The sequence below is a fragment of the Sinocyclocheilus anshuiensis genome, unplaced genomic scaffold, assembly GCF_001515605.1.
Source record: "Sinocyclocheilus anshuiensis isolate Anshui unplaced genomic scaffold, SAMN03320099.WGS_v1.1 scaffold315, whole genome shotgun sequence".
In the NCBI taxonomy this organism is placed as follows: domain Eukaryota; kingdom Metazoa; phylum Chordata; class Actinopteri; order Cypriniformes; family Cyprinidae; genus Sinocyclocheilus; species Sinocyclocheilus anshuiensis.
This window is the reverse complement of record NW_015548210.1, coordinates 818,379-839,649: the sequence shown is the minus strand read 5'-3', so window position 1 is coordinate 839,649 and position 21,271 is coordinate 818,379. Positions and strand designations below refer to the sequence as shown.

At 37.8% G+C, this 21,271-nt stretch overlaps 1 protein-coding gene and 1 long non-coding RNA gene across 3 annotated transcripts in view; both read left to right on the top strand.

Annotated features, from left to right (window-relative positions):
* Positions 1–21,271, top strand: part of LOC107653733 (RNA-binding protein Musashi homolog 2-like) — a 199,019-nt gene that overhangs the window by 67,363 nt on the left and 110,385 nt on the right. For both annotated transcript variants that reach the window (XM_016440547.1, XM_016440548.1), the window contains exon 6: positions 11,608–11,700. In XM_016440547.1, coding sequence (XP_016296033.1) covers positions 11,608–11,700 — 93 coding nt within the window. The remainder of the gene's footprint in view (positions 1–11,607; positions 11,701–21,271) is intronic.
* LOC107653740 (uncharacterized) lies at positions 15,364–21,069 on the top strand. The gene is made up of 3 exons (XR_001630263.1): positions 15,364–15,375; positions 19,782–19,784; positions 20,976–21,069. It is a non-coding gene; the product is annotated as an uncharacterized LOC107653740 (long non-coding RNA).

Sequence of the window (21,271 nt, the reverse complement as noted above, 5' to 3'; positions counted from 1 at the left end):
CGAAATTATATCGTATCGACCGAAATTAAGAAATATATCGTGATATCAATTTTGGCCATATCGTCCAGCCCTAAGTTGTTGTTATTATTATTTAAAATAGGCCTAACTGCTTTCTGTTTTAATTTTAAAATGTAATTTATTTCTGTGATGGCAAAGCTAAATTTTTAGTAGTTGGTACTCCAGTGTTCAGTGCCACACGATCCTTCAGAAATCATTCTAATATGCTGATATTGGAGCTCAAGAGGCATTTCTTATTTTTATTTTTAGCATTTATTTAAAACAGAAATCTTTTATAATATTATACTGTTATACTTTTACTGTCAACTTTGATAAATTAAATTGCTGATTATTATATTAATAAGTATTAATTTTTATTTAAAACAAAAATCTGACCTACCCCAAATTTTTGAAAAGTAGTGCTGTTCATCTTGTAAATAAAATCATTCTGTCGTGACTTGCAGGCAGCTTGTGTCCTGGACTGTCATGGAAAGTCAATAAACTCAGAGTTATGCTGTGATATGGGCTGGTTCGTTAAGGTGCTGTTGAAAGTTTGAAGGATGTACCGGTATCACCGTACTGGTATAGCACCGGTGTGTGGGGTTGGGGTTCCCCTCTTTTCTCACTTTCCTTCGCTTTTAAATGGCTTGTAAAAGCACAGTGTGCATTTTACTTTCACTTTCAAATTAGCTGCAATTCGGTGTAAAGCACTTGTTCGTTGTTAGTTCGTTTGAGTTTTCCCTCTTTTCCTCGCTTTCCTTCACTTTTAAATAGCTTAAAAGCACCGTGCGCATTTTACTTTCACTTTCGAACTAGCGGCAATTCGGCGTCAGTTTAAGCATCATCAAAATACAACTTCAAGCTCAACTTAGCCTATATATAAATCATTGATTCGTTTTGTTAATAAAAGTTCTAAGTACACCATTCTATAGGCTATGACTAATATAAAATAACAAATAACTTGCAGACAATTTAAATAGCTTAGGTATACAAAACTGTAAATCAACAAACACTGGAACCAATTAAATAAGAAACGAATGTTTAAAAAAAGCTTCCAAAATCACTTTAGATAAACAGCAAAAGTCAACAGGCTTTTCAAAATCCAAAATAGTGCCAAACATGCGCTTTTGCATTTAGTTTCGATACTAAATCTTCCGCTATCATCTCGTCTGTCTCACCTCACTCTTCTTGTCAGTCAGCTCGACTCTCCTCACGTGAATGAAATCTAATTTATGATGCGACTTTCATTCAGCACGCTGTATTGAGCAGCCGCGATTAGTTTTTAATTGTAGTATCTGTTCTCGAACTGAACTAAGTGATTTTTATTACTATAAACATCAAAACGATGGTGGGGGACGGTGAGCAAGTGACATACTTGGTTGTTGCGGCTTAACACCAGTATCACCACCAACACCGTCTATCACAGCAAGCCTACTCAGTAGTTGCTTTTTCATTGCTCAGGAGACTTGGGCCTAAATGAAGGAAAACCAAGAACTCTAAGTATCCACTTTGTCTCAGTGCAAATTTGTTGTCCATTGAAATCTAAACACAGTTTGAGTCAGTGCTAAGGTCTCTTCAACAAAAACCAAAGTCTACATTTGCTCTCCATTTAATGTCATTTCTGTCTAGAAGAAGCAATTAGAGGTATAAATAGAAATAATCAAATTTTTCTTTCTAATGAAAAAGTTTATTTTGCAAAACTGATCCTGATAGATCACTCTCTCGTTCTCAGTCTGAGAGTATTTTTAGTTAAGCTGTCACTGATAACACAAGAGTTATCGCTCTGCAAACACCAGTGACACACTCTTTCTATGTGGCATTTTCACATTTCCTCTGGATATTAATTTTGCATATGAAGCTCACCTAGTGCGCAGATGGCAGCAGTGTGTTCATTAATGTGAGCAGGTCTCTCTCTGTTCAGCTGAAGGGTATTAACTGAGTGAATCTAACTGAGCTGTTTGTGTGAACCCTTCCTCCCTCTATTCATTCATAAAAACAGCTCCATATATACCATCCAGAATGGATGCAGTAATGCAAGTCCACACCTTATCACAGAAACATCTCACAGTAACTAACTTTAGACTGGAAGGATGTTGAATTACCACAAATGCTTTAAAGGGGTCATATGATGCGATTTCAATTTTTCGTTTCTCTTTGGAGTGTTACAAGCTCTTGGTGCATAAAGAAGATCTGTAAAGTTGCAAAGACTAAAGTCTCAAATCCAAAGAGATATTCTTTATAAAAGTTAAAAGTCAGCCACACCTACCTAAAACGGCTCGTTCTAACACGCCCCCACATGGCTACGTCACGATGTGGGAAGATTTGCATAACGCCACCCAAATGTTCACGCAAAGAAAGAAGGCGTAACTTTTATTCTCACTGTAGTATTGTTGTTGCCGCCGCCGCCATGTCGTGAAGGCGCTGTGTTTCGTTGTGAAAGCGAAACTACTTTGGTTGGCCTTCCAAAAGAGGACGATATCCGCTTCGTTATGCCTGGAGCTGATCCGTGCTGGTCGCTGAGGAAATACATCAACTTTGCGCTGTCGATCGCCGGATCGGCTTTCACCGTGGACGAAGCGGAGTCCAGCCCAGGGTCGTCACATGTGGTTGCCGCAAGCCCGCCGGACGCTCCTTTGTCGAATCTGCCGGCCGCGCCGTTCTCAAGCCCACCATTTCATTACACCAAATACACAAAATAATGTTCTTTTTAGCAGCATCATATGACCCCTTTAAAAGTTCAGGTGTGTGTGTGCGCTGATCTGGTGTCAGGGGCAGGTGGACTTCTCACCCTGTAATCACCATTGGGAAAGTGAGATCCGGCGTGGATCGCTGATGGCTGCGGCCACATTCTAATCACTCCTTTTTGAAAATGAACAGAAGGCACAAAAGCTGAGGGAGAAAGTGCTCTGATTTGAAGCAGGATGAAGAAAAGCTCCTCACAGGAAAGAGGTCTCAGCTTGAACGGATCCCCTCTGGTTCAAGTGGCCTTGTTTGAGAGATGCCGCCAAAGTCAGACAACTGTAATCAGCTGTCCACAAATACTGTCATTCACTAAATCAGGGGCCATGGAGGATAAAACTGTGTGTGAAAGAGAAAGCTCTCATTCGAGTCATGGAGGAACTGTGTGTGTGTGTGTGTGTGTGTGTGTGTGTGTGTGTGTCTGTCTCATAGAGAGGCTCTTCAGAGTGTATTTTCAGCTCAGGCTCTTCTGCAGACCTCAGATGTGAGAGCTCATGATTTGGTTCTTTTTTTAAATATCGAATGTCCCGTTATAATCTGAAATATGTCAAAGCACACCTTCGTTATAAAACTTTGGGTTAATATGTTAAAGGTTTTAGGTTGGAACCCATAGTTGCTCCATAAGCTATCATTTAGCAAAACACTTTGCAGGCTGATCCAGGAGAGCTTTCTTTGTAACTTAAAGGGATAGGCCACCCAAAAATCATTTACTCACCCATGTCATTCCAATCATGTATGACTGACTTCTGCGGAACATCCAAGAAGTTATTTTGTTGAAATGTTGGCAACCAAACAACATTTGAGCCTATTGGCAGAAAACACACACACTTTATTCCCTAAAAATATCTTCTTTGCTTTCACTGAAGGAAGAAAGTCGTACAACATGATGTTGAAAGACGTTTTGTCAGCTGAGCAATCGGTATGTTGTTTGTTAGTACAATCTATTGAACACACTGTACATCTGTCCCTCAAAACCTTGTTTTTTTATTCCATTAAAAAATGATATATCCTATTATTAAAAGGACCATTTACTTATATGGAGGTTAATTTTCCCCTGAGGTTATATTGTTATTCACTCACTTTAAAAATTGCTCTTGCAACAAAAGTTGCAGGGTCATTCCGTGTCAAATCAAACAAATTTCAAAAACTTCCCCAGCTCAAATTTTTTATTTTGCTAATGTTTTTTTTCTGAAGAAAGACAGACATGTATAGTGATGAAAGCCAAAATTTTAAATGTCATGGATGAATATTTACTGGGTAATCCACTATTTTGTAGAGGAGGGTCAAAATGGCAATTTTCCCCTGAGATTCAGAGTCAAATTACAGGGGGTAAAAATGACTTCAGAAAGATGGCAGCATCATAATGTTACTTTTACACCGAGATTGGTGGGTCTGTTAGTAAAATCTGTTTACTTTAGCAATCTTTGTTGCATTATATGTCAATGGTGACCATTCAAAAATGGGGAAACAGCACTTTTCAAGTTTTTGCTCCAAAGTTTGCATGCCTGTAACTAGTGCTGGGCGGTATACCGGTTCATACCGAATACCGGTTATACAGCAGTATTTCCTCTCTCAATCAGTAGAAAATATGGTTAACACCCGGTCATGTATGAAAAAAAAATACCGTCTTGTACCGTGAAACCGGTATAATTTTGAAAAATACCGTGATATAAATTTTTGGTCATACCGCCCAGCACTACCTGTAACTCAAGAAGTCTTAAAGATATCTTAATACCCTTTTAGATATTGGGTCTTAAGAAACTTTCCTTTTGGCATCTTTATTTGTAAGGCCCTATATGGTTCGGTTCCAGAGACATTAGGGTTGTGCCGATAGACGATAGTATCGTGTATCGACGATAGTCAGAGATATCGACGATAGCAGATGTCTTTGTCGATAGTAAAGACGATATTAGGCTCATTCTCCTATTAATGTATTAAATTATTATTATTATTATTAGGCAGTCCATTATAATTCGGCTATTTATCAAATTGCCTCGCTTTTTCGTTCAGCACTGTATTTCTCACACACACACACACACGCAAGTGAGGAGCCTGTAGCCGGTGAAGGAGTCTCCAACCACAAACACAGACACATATCGTCTGCTGATATAAGGTATTTCGTTGCACTTTAACAAGTAATCTGAATGGCCTATATATGTGCAATATTTGAACCGAGCCCTCACTAACTGAGTTTAAGGCCACAGTTATGTTAGAACGCATCTAATTCTTGTTTCTGTGGCGGTGCGTCAGGCTCGTCATGGGGGGCACGGTCCGGAGCGCTGTATCTGTATGACTGATTTATCTGTTTAATTTAAATTTACTCCAAATATATGAACTTACCTGTTTTAAATACTTTATATTTAACGTGTTTGTTTATGTCCAATATTTAGTGTTAAACTGTTGGTCTTTAAAATAAATCTACTTTTGATTTTCACCGTTGACTGATTTTAAACTTCCGTGCGTCGATGCGGCAAACTTGTTACAGGACGCGCGGTCCTAATAGCGATGTATGACTGTTGTATCCGAATATATATGAACTAGCTGTTTTAAATATATTTTTGTATTTAACATGTTAGTTTATCAGTATCAGTGAAAGTATATTATTTAGATTCGTGGTGCTTCCATAGGCTCCCTCTCTCTCTCTTAATACACCAAATAGTTATGAAATAGCCTATGACAAGTACAGAGAGTCTCTCTCTTGAACCCATGCACGATAATATCGTCTATCAGAGATCTCACAGACTGGCGATATGACGATTTGAAAAATGACCATATCGCCCAACACTAGTGTCTTGATAAGTACAGAGAGTCTCTCTCTTGCCCCCACCCACCCATGCACGATAATATCGTCTATCGGCAATCTCACGGACTGGCGATATGATGATTTGAAAAATGACCATATCACCCAACACTAAGAGACATTGATATTTTAATATGGCTCCAGGCGTAAATCGTTAAAATGTATACATTTTCAGAGGTCAAAAACCAAATGTCGGTCAGTTTGCAAAAATATGATACTACTTTTCTTTTAAAAAGGAATGTCTGAAGAACAAATAATGTTGAAAATAGAGATGTATCTTGTTTCCATCTGTCAGGACAACTGCATTGAACATACCTGTCTGAGTGCCATAAATATTATTTTTTCAAAGTTTGCGTGCCTATAACTCAAGAAGTATTAAAGATATTGCAATATAATTTTAGATTCTAGTTGTCAATAAACTTTTCTTTTGTAATCTTACATTTCAAGGCCCTACATCGTTCAGTCCCAGAGATATGGGGATCTCAATGAGGCTCCATGTCCAGATTGTTGAATATTACCCATTTTCAGTGGTCGAAAACCAGATTTGGTCACTTTGTATGCAGCTGCTTCTTATTTTATTTAAAGGGGTCATATGATGCGATTTCAAGTTTTCCTTTCTCTTTGGAGGGTTACAAGCTGTTCGTGAATAGATAAGATCCCTAAAGTTGCAAAGACTAAATTCTCAAACCCAAAGATATATTCTTTATAAAAGTTAAAGGTGCAATAGGTGATTGTCTTCAGAAACATTTTTTGTTATGCTGGTTGAAAGTCTCTTCACATCCCGATAGCAATCATTAAGTTAAGTGGTCTAAATGTATTTATCTGTATTTTTATATTCTGTGGAAGGCGTAGGACCAAGAAATGTTCGTCCAATCAAAACGCTCGGTCCGAGCGTTTTAATTGACTTTCCTACCTGCCTGTCAACTTATGTATTAGCATACCTCTGTGCACCCGGTTCGCGTAGACAGGATACGTCATCAGCGCGTTCACACACACTGTGCAGACAGAGCGAGAATGGCAGACAATCATCAACAGCCCGATCTTCCTTCCTGGTATTGTTGTACTTTTAAAGTTTTCTCAGCAGTGAATGACACATGATGTAGCCCAGCGGTAGAAATAATTTGAAAATGGATTAAAAAATAAATGTGTTAAATAAACATACTTATACTTTAGATGACTAAAGTATTTTTCACAAATAAATATTTAATAAAAAATATAATTAAAAAGTAAAAAGTAAACACTGTAACCAACAGGGCACTCCGTATTCTGGGAAGTTTGTGAGCATTGGGAATCATATTTTTTCAAATAAAGCCAAGGTAACACTCATTTTACATACAGCACACAGTGGAAATGACATGAAAATGCAGTGGGCAAATGCAGCATAATTTGAAATCACGAGTTTAAAGTTTGTCGATCGCGCGTCTCCAGTGAAGCTGAACTCTTCTGTCTGCATTCAATTCACACAGACCGACCGTCACGCAGAGAACACGCGATCATGCAGGATAAATGCACACTTCATAAGATCTCACAACTGGATCCAACTAAGTTTGCAAGGTTTGTGAAATTAAATGTTCATTAGTCATTCAAAGATTTGTTTAAATTATATAAATCCGTATTTGCTGAATGCTGACGGCAAACAAGTATTATAATGTTTGCCTTTCTATTACTAATAATATAAAAGCAATCGTTATAATACTTTTTGTATACATTTTAATTCCTTTGTTTAACCGTTCTATCTGATTATTAGACAGACTTCTATCCGTATTAGACCGAACTATTAACGACAACTGCGAACAAGAGGGAGAATGTGAGCAATGTGTGCTCGTCAAAATAAAAGTCCTGCCCGCGCTGCCGTTCTCAGCACAGTCAAAAAAAAAGTCCCGCCACGAACGCATCTGCCAAACAGGAAAACGTATAAATATATCGGCCTTGGCGATATATCGGTCGACCTCTAATTATAATCAGTATTTATGTCCCCACTGGATGCAACAAATGCCTCATTTATAATGGGTTTTATTGGTTTTGTCTCGTCGCGACGGGACACAGCATCATATGGTAAGGGGTGTAACATTTCCGTCACACGCTTGAGGTATTCGGCCAATCACAATGCACTGGATAGCTGGCCAATCAGAGCACACCTCGCTTTTCAGAACGATGAGCTTTGTAAAAATCTACGCTTTTCAGAAAGGCGGGGCATAGAGGATAAACAATAATGTACAGTATGTGGAAAATAATGTTTTTTTTTAACCTTAAACCGCATAAACACATTTCATTACAACAAATACACAAAATAATGTTATTTTTTAGCAACGTCATATGACCCTATGAGTATCTTGTATCTCGTGTAAAATTAACATTATGATGCTGCCATCTTTCTGAAGTCATTTTTACCCCCTGTAATTTGACTCTGAATCTCAGGTGAAAATTGCCATTTTGACCCCCCTCTACAAAAGTAGTCTTGAAGACAATGATTAGCTGGTTCAGGTGTGTTTGATTAGGGTTGGAGCTAAACTCTGCAGGAAAGTGGCCTGGAAGGGCCAAGTTTGTCCACCCCTGGTTTAGAGTATACATGTTTATCTTTCCTTCAGAAAAACATATTAGCAAAATCAAAAATTTGAGCCGGGGACCTCTGGTTGAGTTGACACGGAATGACCCTGCAATATTCAGCCTTCTACCTTTAATAAATCTGTATGCAAATGACTTAATTGTTTACATAAATATCAGACTCCTTATTTTAAAAGCTGTTGGAAGATCCATCCTGTTTTACTTATGCCCCTTGAATACAGCGCTTCACTGTGGTAACGTAGCATACTGTAATGTCACTTAAAATCTGTCAAGAAAAAAGCCACTAGAAACACGTCCTTGAGAAACAGCCATGACTCTGCAACAGATCTGACGCACTCAAACACACTCACTGCTGCACTGAAAGAGAGAGGAAACAGTGTCCTTCTGGGAATCAGAGAGAGGTCATTCAGTGTCTAGTGTGTCCTCACTCATCACTTACAGCGATGGCGCCGCAGACGGCAGCCTCAGTGTTTGGCTCTCCAGTGTTTGTATTGTTTTTGTTAGTTTTTCCTGTTTTTTGTTTCTCAAACACGATCAGTTTTACCAGGGATGAGCTGCTGAACATTCGGCAGAACACGCCACACAATCTTCTACCGGATTTCGTTTATTCGGACGTTTTGCTGAACGTTGTAGTCGGCGGAGCTGCTGCACTGATCAAGCGCTTCAGGACGCGTGGAAGCTTGTGACACTATAACAAATTCCTTGTATGTGCAAACATACTTGGCAATAAAGCTCTTTCTGATTCTGAAAGCTCTTTCTTCTGTTGAATTCTCCTTCAGCGTTACTGCTCTAAAACACCAGCAGGTGTGCAAGCAGATCGGTGGGAAAGTTACTTGTCTCTTCCATTTTCTCCAGCTCCTCCCTGGAGCCCGTCGTCTGTGTTCCTGCCTGTTCGAGCTGAGCTGGGACTACATCTTCATAACTCGGATCTCATTTTAATAAGTGACAGAAGCAGATTCTGCACAAATAATAAGCGACCATATCATATTAGCACAAACCTCTTCCTATATGTCCCTGAGAGAAACACTACGAAGGCCTTATGGTGACGGACTCTGATGCCCGTGTTATATGTTTTACAGCTCACTTTATTCCTGTATCGATGTCTTTTTACCGTGCTGTCTGTCTCTCACTTCTCCAGGAGGATTTAGGCAGTCGTGTCGGCTTGTCACCGCGGAGAAAGCAGGAGAGAAAGTAATTGCGTTGTTGCAGTGCTTGTAGAAATCCCATCAGCCTTGTGGGCAGGCCTGTCACAGAGCATAAAGAGCTGGCTAAAAACTTAAGCATCCATAGACAGGGCAGCAGCGGTGGCAGGAAGGGAAACGCCTCTCGCATAGAGCCAAGGTGTCACAGGAAGCAGATTAAGCTGCTGCTGGTAGTGCAGGAACAGGGCCAGCTGCTGTTTCCATTAGCCAGATCTGTGCTGATAAGAACAGGGATGCTGGTAAATATCCAGGCTGAACAACCCTGATAACCCCAGGTGGATGTGCTCTTGTTTTAGGCTCTGATCTCCGGTCACTGGATTGATTTGCATTCTGAATGAGTGTCAAATACAAGCTGCCGGTGCTGGTGCAAATAGACAGGTAGATAGACAGATAGATCTGCTTGAACTTTCAACATCTTCACTCTTGATTGGCGTGTTGGCTGGTAGGTGTGGTTATTGCACATTAAATGACAGAATACACAGATTTATGAAGTATTTAAAGGTGTAGTGTGTCATTTCTTTTTACTAGAATCACCAGATGGGACTGCAAATAGAACAAACATTTATGGCTGATACTGCTGTTCAGAAGTTTGGAATAATTAAATATTATGTAGATACTGATAAAAAAAAAATTGTAAGATACTGTAAAACAATAGTATTGTGAAATATTATTACAATCTAAAAAAAAGAGCCGTTTTCTATTTGAATCTATTTTAAAATTTAATTTAATCCTATAATGTCAGTATTTTATTTTCAGCAGCTTTACTCCAGTCTTCAGTATGACATGATCCTTCAGAAATCATTCTAATATGCTGCTTTGGTGTTTAAGAACCATTTTTTATTATCATTTTTTTGCTGCTTCATATTTTTGTGAAAACCGTAGTTCACAACCATTCAAAAGTAATAAACATTATTAATAACTGAACACCAGCAATAATTGATAATAACTGAAGAATCATGTGACACTGAAGACTGGAGTAATGACTGCAGTTATTTTAAACTGTAATAATATTATTGTTTTTGCTGTAAGACAAATTATGTAATTTATTGCAGTGACTTTAATGCACTTTTTATTTGGCTATTAAATTTCCTAAAGGTGCATGTGTTTAGATTCTTCCTGCCTTTCTCGTTCTCTCTCTTCGGGTGCACTTTAGCTCATCCTCCTGTCACCTCTCCTTGTGTGCTGTAGAAATCTTTTGTGCTTACCCGGCTTGGGAATTAATCAAGGTTTCCCTGGTCCCTTCCCTCTATCCCTTAATTGAGTTTTGAGGGGAAAAGGAAGGATTTTTTTCTCTGTTACTGTTTTTAAGTGTGACTGGAGCTGAAAAGCATCTGGATGTGTGTCAGAGCAGAAGTAAACATGTCAGAGGTTTAACTGAATGGAAGGCCGCGCTAATGGTGCCAAACACGTGTGTGTGGCATCAGTGAAAAGTGATTTGTAACAGCATTATTAGCTGTGAAATCTTGGGAAGGTGCATCTAGAGAGACTGGAATCAGCACTGTGCCTCTTTTAAAGCTTTCATACAGAGGAAGATGATCTTCAAAAACAAATGTGTCATCCTGAGGTCAGTCCTTTGACCTCAACTTGACCTTAAAACATGAAAGTATACTGAAAAAAGGCCACAAATCAAGATGATGTGATAGTCAAAAGCCCGGAATAGAAGGTTCTGGTATTTTGTCTTCACTGTTTTAATTGTGAATCTGTGTAAACTGACAGTTGGACTTTTGTTGGCATTCTATTCTGCACTTTATTTTAGAGTATGCACAATTTGTAAAATAAAGGGCTATTTTTTTCAGCAGTCATTTTTTCACTCTTGTCACTTACAGATAATATTTCTCTATTTCTCGCCATGAAAATAGCCACAGAAGCTGGAATGGCGTCAAACACAAACAAACTTGTCACTTACAGTTCATAAGCTCACAACTCTGCTAAAAAAAAAAAATAGTGGTGCAGAAAATGGTAATACACATTTCTCTTTACTATATTTGTTTATTTTTCTCATTCTCACCATCTGGTAAAAAAAGTCTCTATTTCTTGATCTATTACTTGGTATTTTCCAAAGAGAAAGGAAAAATTGAAATCGCATCATATGACCCCTTTAATGTTTGTTACTGAAATTTAGGCAAATAAATGATTTGTCTCTTTCCACTCCTCTGTATTAGTACTTTTTTTTTTTTACATATTTAAACTAATGAACATCATCATCTGAATAGATCATTCTCTGTAATCTAGGTGTCCGCTTGGTCTGAACGTGTTTTGGTTTGCTCATGTTTTTCTCTCTTTTTCTTCTCTCTTTCTCACCAGATGGTCACAAGAACAAAGAAAATATTTGTGGGTGGATTATCAGCGAGCACAGTCGTTGAAGATGTGAAACAGTATTTTGAACAGTTCGGAAAGGTAAGACCAGAACATTACTCCCTACTGATATTCCAGTATGAACATCTTCAGATTTCCATGCCTAGGTGAGCACAGACTCACTCGTGTCTGCTCCGGATGTATTCGTTACAGTGCAGTGCTGGAAATGAGGGCACAGATGTGTGAAGGCGGTGTGGTTGATTCAGGAAACTGTTGTTGGTGTTTTCAGTGATGTTGAAACTTACAGAGTGAATGAAGTATTTATATCCAAACATTTACTGCCAAGTAGCTGACATTGATTAGCACCTGCCTGGGGGTGGGGCTATAATGGGTGTGGCTGGGATGAGATGAGTGAAGTTGGGGGTGGAGTTTGGGCTGGGAGTGGGTGGGGTTTGGCATTGTGGGTATGGCTAGATTGTTGTGGTTAGACATAAGGGTGGAGTTGGACTGTATTTTTATATGGATTTTGTTGCCATAGTTATGGAAATTTCAACTCTGAATGAAAGACTGCCGGCTGTTACTATTACCTATCTGCTTGTATAAATAAAAATGAATCGGAGTGCAAGTATTCGCCACAACGGCTGCAGTCATCATAGCTGAGCAGGACTTGATTGACTTGATTATATGAGACAAGCTTTTTTAGCTTCTCATGGCTCCTCTTCTTAGCTTCTCGTGGAAGATTTTAAGAGCACAAACAAATCAGTGTGATTGAATATGTCATCTGAAATCAGAGCCCCTCTCTTTCTCTTCTCCCAGCTCTCTCCCTTTCCCACAGGCTGCGAAAAGGCTCTCTTTCAGGCTTTCTTTTTCAGGTGGATTTTTATGTTTATTAAATAAACTGGCAATCCGCTGTACACTGCCATTATCCCTGTGTCACTGAGACTCCCACAAATGGGAACCCCGGTCCTTTAGGCCTTAGAGAGAGACAGCGGTCAGGCAATTCACATGTCTCAACTGGACATGTTTGGAATTTCTTAGTGGACTTAAATGCCATGTGTGTATGTTTAAGTTCAGTTGTCTCTGCATGGATGTGGTTTATGTGTTTCAGTGCTCAGGGTGAATTTGTGTATGTTTCTAATTGTGTGTGTGTGTGTGTGTGTGGTGGTGGGTGTGTGTGTGTGTGTGTGTGTGTGTGTGTGTGTGTGTGTGTGTGTGTGTTTTGGGTAATTGTGGCAGTTGGTTAAAAGCCGAAAGGAGGAAACAGGTGGTGATTTCACAGTTTTCTTACCTCTTTCAGGGAAAACTCTGCAGAGAGAAGTTTTCAGTGTTTCATTGGCTAAACAAGTGACAACACAGTGAAAAACAGTGCACATTTTTTACTTCTGCTCTTTACAGCCTCTTTTAAAGCCCTATGAAATCCATTTCTTTCCACAAAATTCCATTTTATTTTTTTTCCAAATACCGTTTTTTTTTTTCTGTTTACATTTTTCTGGATTCTGTTAATTTTCCTAGACTCTTTCAATGGTTAAATTAAATTTTATGAACCAAAAAGCCTGTCTAATTAATTGAAATAATGACAATTCAAATATTAAGCAGAAATGTATTAAAAATAACAAAAATTTAATTTTGTTAAGACCCTATGAAATATGTTTTATTTTTTTCTCAAATCCAGTTTTATTTTTTAACAAATTCTCTTTTCCATTACTTTTCTGGATTCCATTTTAATGGTTTCATTAAATATTAATAATCAAAAGCATCTCTAATTAATTTATTTTATTTAAAAAAAATACTCATTTATTTTTATTTAATTTTTTTATGTATCCATCTCAAATTTGGCAAATTCTGTGACATTCCGCATTATACAGTAAATTCCGTTTTTATGACTGGATTCCGCAATTCTGCCCACGTTTTCCGCATCACGAAACTCATAGGGCCCTACTCTTTCTCATTCACATCAAATTAAAGAAATATTTGACCCAAAAATTACAATTTTCTGAAAATGTAATTACGCTCAGACCATCCAAATTATACACGAGTTTGTTTATTAATCGGAACAGATTTGGAAAAATTAAGCATTACATTACTTGCTCACCTCACCTCTGCAGTAAATGGGTGCCATCAGAATAGTCCAAACAGCTGATAAAAACATCACAATAGTCAACAATTAATTCACATGACTCCAGTCTAATTAACATTTTGTGAAGTGAAAAGCTGCTTGTTTGTAAGAACAAATCCAACACTTACATGTTATGTGAGCATGAGTGCGAACACGAGCAAATCAGTTGTCAGCTGCAGTGAAATTAACAGCCATGTTTTCTGAATTCTCTATATAGACCCTTTAAATCTATTCTGTCTGTTCTGACAATTAGTCTGCACTTTTTGGTTTTAATACTGGTTGTACATTGTAATGGAGGGACAGAAGTGGAGCAGCCGTTATTAAGCACAAACACTGATGTACTTCAAGCAGGTGTGTGCTTGGACAGAGAAGAAAACATACACAAGTGTGTACTAGAGAGTTCACTCAAGTGCAGCTCTGAACATCACACAGAGACACAGCTGGCCATCGCTCAGAATGACTCCCTCCACAAACACGAGCATGAGAGAGAGAGCGACTGCTGCCACCTCAGGGTGCTTATGTTCTTCCGTTCAGAGGAAACAGAGAATTGTTTTCAGAGGATACAACGATGGTGGGGTCAGAGACAGGAAATGTGTTTCTAATATCATGGCAGATGTTTAGTGTGCATTGAGATTTTCTAAATAGCAGGCCGGTAATTAAAAAAAAAGGCAGATGACTGTTTCCGTTTGTGTGGCGTCTGAGTGTATTGCTTCATTTAGTGACATGAATGCGTAATAACTTCAGCCAAATGGATTTAATGACCATTAGCAGATGTTCACTGCCCCAGCTACCACAAAATGACTCGCAGACTCTGTTTAAAAACGCCAACATACAGGATCTAGATGCAGATTTCACTTCTCAGAATTTTTTTGTCTTCTGTCTACGGTCTAAAAAAATAAAATATAAATGTGAATGTGCAAGGATGTCCTCATTCTTTTGGAGTTTTTGTATTTGTCATATTTATGTTCCACTGAAATCAGCGGTCTGATTTAGTTACAGGTGCACATTTTCATAATTTTACATTTCGTGGCCCATATAATACCACATCTGCTTTCAGTCTGTGTGTATATGTTAGACATACATTTGCCTAGAGTAAGTGCAATACAATACGTAGGTATAATAAAAACATCTTCCCCTGAAAAGAAAGAGGCATTTATTTTCATTAGAAAGTGTTGATGAGTGTGAGAGTGAATGAGTGTGCTTATTTTACTTGATATTCTTGTGAATTCGTGTGTTGTTGTCTTTTGTGATGATATAAAGTATGAGAAATTCTTTCCTCTTTAGTAGCTGCTTATTATTTAATATAGACAGGCCTTAATCTATCATTCAAAAGTTTGTGGAAATAACTATTTCTATTCATCAAGGATGCATACAATGGATCAATAGTGACCGTAAAGGCAATGTTACAAAGATTTTCTGTTTCAGATAAGTGCTGTTCTTTCAAACCTTCTATTCCTTCTAACCTTCTAAAATTTAAGCAGCATGACATTTTTCAACATTGATCAAATAAGAAGCAAATCAGCATATTGGAATCATTTCTGAAGGATTATGTGACACTGAAGACAGAAAATTCAGCTTTACCATCACAATAATAAATTACATTTTAAAATATATTAAAAAAAGAGAATAGTTATTTTAAATTGTAATAAAAATTTCATACTGTTTTTACTCTATTTTTGATTTTTTTGTTTTTTACTGCAGCTTTAGTGAGCAAAAGAGACTTCCTTCTAAAACATTAAAAAAAAAAAAAAAAGATAGATAGATGTTCCTGTGGACAGTCTGAATTCTCCTGGCTCTTCATGTGACAGGGTTTTCAGACAGCCATGAGATGATGTCCCCCTCTCTGACATTTAGAGGAGCTGAACACTTGGATGCCTGTGTGTCCACAGGGACTACAGGAATACACTCAAAACTGCAGCGTTAGACAGATGTTTGTGCGATATTTAGGCTTCAACCCACTGTAAATGGAGTATGTCTGTGTGGTGATCTCGTACTGCCTCTGATACTGATCCTGAAACAGGCCAGTGCTCCCGTGATACCCAGCGGTATCTGTCTCACCCATGTGTTTTTGTAGAAATCTCAGAGAACTATGACCAACCTGTGATTGACAGCATATCCTCAACTGAAAGAGCAATGAATTTCAAGAGTCAAATTGTCTTGTGCTCTTAACAGTGCTTCTGAAAAGAAAATGATCTGCCTTTTGTGCTTTAGGTGTTTTTAACCCTCATCCGTCCCTCCCGAACCTATAACAAAAGTGTCCCTCGTGGGTCAAAATGACCCGAAGGCCAAAAATGACACTAATTTTATTTTTGGTCCAGAAAGCTTATATTGGGCCATTTTTATAAATATTTTTTCAAAATTATGTAGTTTTTTTTTGGTGATTTTTTTTATTTTATTCACATTAAATTCTGGATATTTTTATGAAAATGAGCATATTTTTATAAAAAATTTTCAACAAAAAACAAATAAAGACCATTTCTGCATATTTATACTTTAAACATGATGATCCATCAGGACCTAGGTCACTGAGTGTCTCTGATGCCATCTGGCAGGGAAAAATGACATAAAATTGCATTTTATGATTACAGCCACTAGAGGGGCCTATTGAATCCTATGGAGATTCTTAAAGGAACACTCCACTATTTTTGAAAATAGGCTCATTTTCCAACTCCCCTAGAGTTAAACAGTTGAGTTTTACCATTTTCGAATCCATTCAGCCGATCTCCGGGTATGGCGGTAGCACTTTTAGCTGTAGCTTAGCATAGATCATTGAATCTGATTAGACTGTTAGCATCTCGCTCAAAAATGACCACAAAGAGTTTCTATATTTTTTAGCTACAGCTAAAAGTTAGCGTTTTTATGTCTTTAGAATTTGAACTCTGGCAGTCTGAACAGCTCTGACAGAACTGAAATCTAATTGTCTTCATTGTGAGTGTCTCAGAGTGAGTATGTGCTGATTGTGCAGAATTTTTTTTCCTCTACCTTTTATGCTTTGATCGCTCATGTACTTCGGTACATAAACTCAGAGCCTCTCCTGAGACGACTTCCACCCACAGGCTGTCCTCTTAAAAGACAAAGAGTTATGTCCTTGTTTTTCCTCTTCCTCTGTCCTGTGTGTGTGTGTCAGGAAAGAGAGTGTTAAGCCAGAGTGGATGAATTAACATCTTGATCCAGATTAGGAGGATTTTTGTCTAAAGCCTCTTATTTCCCACACTTGAACAAACACGCGTGTGTGTGCTTTGGTGTTTGTATGTGTAAGCTTTTTTTGCTTAAATATCCTGAGTAAACAAAGCTCTTTCTTGTAATATCAGACAATTCAGGCTGAGAAGGACCTCACACACACACACACACACACACACACACGCAGCTCAGAAACTGTATCTGGCCTTAAGTAACCTAATATTTTTCATTAATTTATGCTTCATTTGTCTGCTATGTGAATGTCTCTAATGAACAGAGAAATTAAAAGATTAGTTCACCCATAAATGAAAGTCCTGCTATTGTTTACTCATTCTTGTTGTTCCAGAAGAAAGAAAATGGCAAAATTGACACACATCACAGCGACCAGAGGCTGAACTCCAAAAATCACCATAAAAGTAGCCAATAAAACCTGTGCTTTATATTCTTCTGAAGCCGTACAATAGTTTTGTTTGAAGATCACACTTAAATTGAAGTCGTAATTTACTGATCATCTCCTTTTGTGTATCACAGAAGAAAGAAAGGGTTTGAAATGACGAGAGGGTAGTGTGATGACAGGGTTTTCTTTGTGTGAGTTACACTAGCATTCAAAAGTTTGGTGTCTGTAAGATTTTTTGAATGTTTTTGAAAGAAGTCTCTTATGCTCACCAAGGCTGCATTTATTTGATCAAAATACAGTAAAACAGTAATATTTTTATAAATATTTAACATTTTAATATATTTAAAATTATAATATTACATGGACCACAAAACCAGTCATAAGGGTCCATTTTTTAATCATTTTTAATCAAGATGATTTATATGTCATCTGAAAGCTGAATAAATAAGCTTTCCATTGATGTATGGTTTGTTCGGATAGGACAATAGTTGTACAACTATTTGAAAATTCTGGTATCTGAGGGTGCAAAAAATCGAAATATTGAGAAAGTCGCCTTTAAAGTTGTCCAAATGAAGTCCTTAGCATTGCATATTACTAATCAAAAATTAAGTTTTGATATATTTATGGTAGGAAATTTACAAAATATCCTCATGGAGCATGATCTTTAATTAATATCCTAATGATTTTTGGCATAAAAGAAAAATCTATAATTTTGACCCATACAATGTATTGTTGGCTATTGCTACAAATATACCCGTGTGACTTATGACTGGTTTTGTGTTCCAGGGTCACATTTATTCCTGTGATGGCAAAGCTGAATTTTCAGTCTTCAGTGCTGAAAACAGTTGTGCTGCTTGATATTTTGATATTGACAAAAATATATATATAAAGCTCTTTTATAACATAATAGATGTTTTTACTATAAATTTTGATTCATTTAATGCATCCTTGGTAAATAAAAGTATTCAGTTTAAAAAAAAATAAAAAATCTTACTGACCTCAAATGTTATGATCAAATTAATCATGGTGAATCTGCGGATACAACACACTCTCTCATGGGATCTTCTGCCTAGGGAGACATTTCAGATAGCTTCAATATGTCTGTGACCCTGTGACTCTGGAAAGGTTTTAATTATAGTGAATTTTGCGGGTGAGGTTTCATTTCTGTGTCTGTGGTGACCTCTGATCCTCTAATGCAGCTCAGCTAAAGGCAATCTGAGGAAAGAATTCATAACTCTCTCTACTCATAACCTGAACCCACACTAAAATGTGTTATTTATCTGTTTTTATTTTCTATTTGGATGATGTGATTTTGCACATGCTTTATGTAAGTAACAGTTCACTTTTTCTCCATATCACCTTCCTGTTCTGTTGTAAATGGACTCTTCTCAGTTCTGATTTTTGCAGCATTTCACTGATTACTGACCTCTCATGTCCATTTCCTTGCGCAAACCCTCTTAAAATATAAATATATCAGGCTTAGTTAGAAATTTCAGTAAAAGTCATCACTTCTTCAGTTTCTCTCTAGTGACTTCTGTAGTTATCATCATCATCATATATGGCAAATGAAATGAGGCCGACAAAACGAGGGAGATTTGACTCTGTATGTGGCTTTAATCAACAAACTTGATCTATGCCTGTATATTTCCATGTCCCTTTGCTCATTGACTTCTGCTTGACCCACATGGTTCTAATGACCCGGATCCCTGCAAGTGGCAGAGAAGACGGCTTGTGCATATGTACCTGTCCAACAAGAAGTTTCTGTACACGCAAAGAGATGATTCTCTGTGCTTTTTACAATTTGTGAATTGAAAAATATAAAAACTGGTTTTAATTGGTTAAAATTGAGAATCATGCTATCTGAAAATTTTCCTCATTGCTTGCTTGCTTTATTTGAACAGACAGTGAAGGCAAGTTTCAACACGTCTTTAATTAGCGCTTCTTTACAAGGTTTTTGTGCTGTAACAGCTGTTCACACAATCTGGGTCTTTAGTTCAGTGGTAAAAAATGAACTACAGGCTCCTCTGACATACTTAAAATCATTTTACTATTATTATTAGTTATTTTTCCCCCTTTATTTTGTTCTGCTCTCTCCTTCTGAAGGGTTAACGTCAAACACAGTTGGATCATTTCAGTAATTTACAGCTTTCTGTTCTGTGCTTCAAATTGTCAGTCATACAGTTAATCACACGGACAGGTGTGTGTGTGTTAAGAAGGTGGGAAGCTTCTAGATTGTCTTCGACCTGAAGGTACAGTGGCAAAAGAGAGAAACAAGGAGATGGTTTCTGACTATTCTTGCTGCCTAAGTGCTTGTGTGACCTTTAAAGAACAGCCTCTCCACTTAAACTCTGTGTTTCTAATCTAATTTTTTCATCTAAGTTTCATCTAATATAGCCATACTTTGAGGATGAAAGTTTTAAGAAAAAAAAAGCTACTTCTCTAGAAGTTTGTTAAATCTGACATACCTCATTTTGGAGACATCCCTGAAAGCATGTTATATTTTATTTGTGCTATTTTGTTTATTTTTACATTTTATTTATACTTGGTGTGCACATGTGTGTTTGGAGGATCTGGCAGAATTATCATGATATCTTTTTGCTAAAGATTTTTTTTGTTAAATCTACTAAACTTCATTTTGGATGCATCCAATGCTATATCTATAGTATTTTGCTCTGTTCTCTCGATTGTGTTTACTGATCTTCAGTTAATGTGCCCGGAGTCAATCATACACACACTTCAGTGACAAGTCTGCTGATCGCTGCCAGCAGTACCCAGAGCCAATGAATGATGAAAGACGCTGATCTACATTCACTAGCAGGGAGCGCAGACGAGCAGCTAACAGAGCAAGAAAGAACAGCTACGTCTTTAAATGATAAAGAAGTGGGGACACAGATGTCTTACTCTGTGATTTAGCAGAATCATTTCTGTGACCGAAGGATCAGATGTTTAAAGGAGACTGATATTGGAAAACTGCCTTGCTCTGTTGAAATGACCAGTTTGGTTAGTAGCTCAAATCTTTAACCACTCAAATCTCTAACCTTCCAAAATGTCACTGACCTGCTCCATGGGGATTACTGGTTCAAGTCTCTAATTTCTGAAACTTCTACCTGAACCATGTTGTGTGTGTGTGTGTGTGTGTGTGTGTGCTGATTACGGGGAATGAATGTTTAGGCGGGGATAGGTAATCATCGTTAGCACTAACAGACTGCTTCATTAACCAGCCTGACCTTAGTGTCTCCACATACACACATGCATACACACACACAGACACACACACACACACACACACACACACACACACACACACACACACACACACACTGGCAGCATCTCTCAACACATGAGCACCCATTATTCTCAATCTGGACAATGTGTGTGTGTTGAGAGAGGAATAAGGGAGGAGAGTTTGATGCACTCCAGTATGGCTCATGGTTTGAGCTCCCAGATGACCGTGCGTGTAAGTGTATGTTTGTGTAAGCACTGGCCAGTGTAATTGAAAGTCTTCCAGAGTGAAACTGTGTGTGAGTTTATTCACAGCTGTTTGGGCTGCTCTAATTGGCCACTGTACACACACACACACACACACACACACACACTTGCATTCTTACACACCATGAAAAATGGGAATAAATTACAGTTTTGCCATGTATTTCAAGGATCTTTATTCTGATTGGTCAGTTTGAGATAGAATTGTGCCGGTATTCGGGAATGCGATATATCACGGTAATGAATATGCACGGTATTGTTATCGTGGGCACTTCTAAATACCGTGAATAATTATATATTACAAATTATTCCGAATTTTGAATGCATTTTAAAAATACTTTTCCCATCAACTGGTCAAAATGCACAACACCGCTGTATGCTGCGTGAAAGATGCCTGCGCACTCTGACGTAAACAAGTGCGGACAAGAAGCACATGGCGGAACATGTGAGAGATGCTCTGGATGAAAGCGCACTTTCACTCTCTGACAACAGAT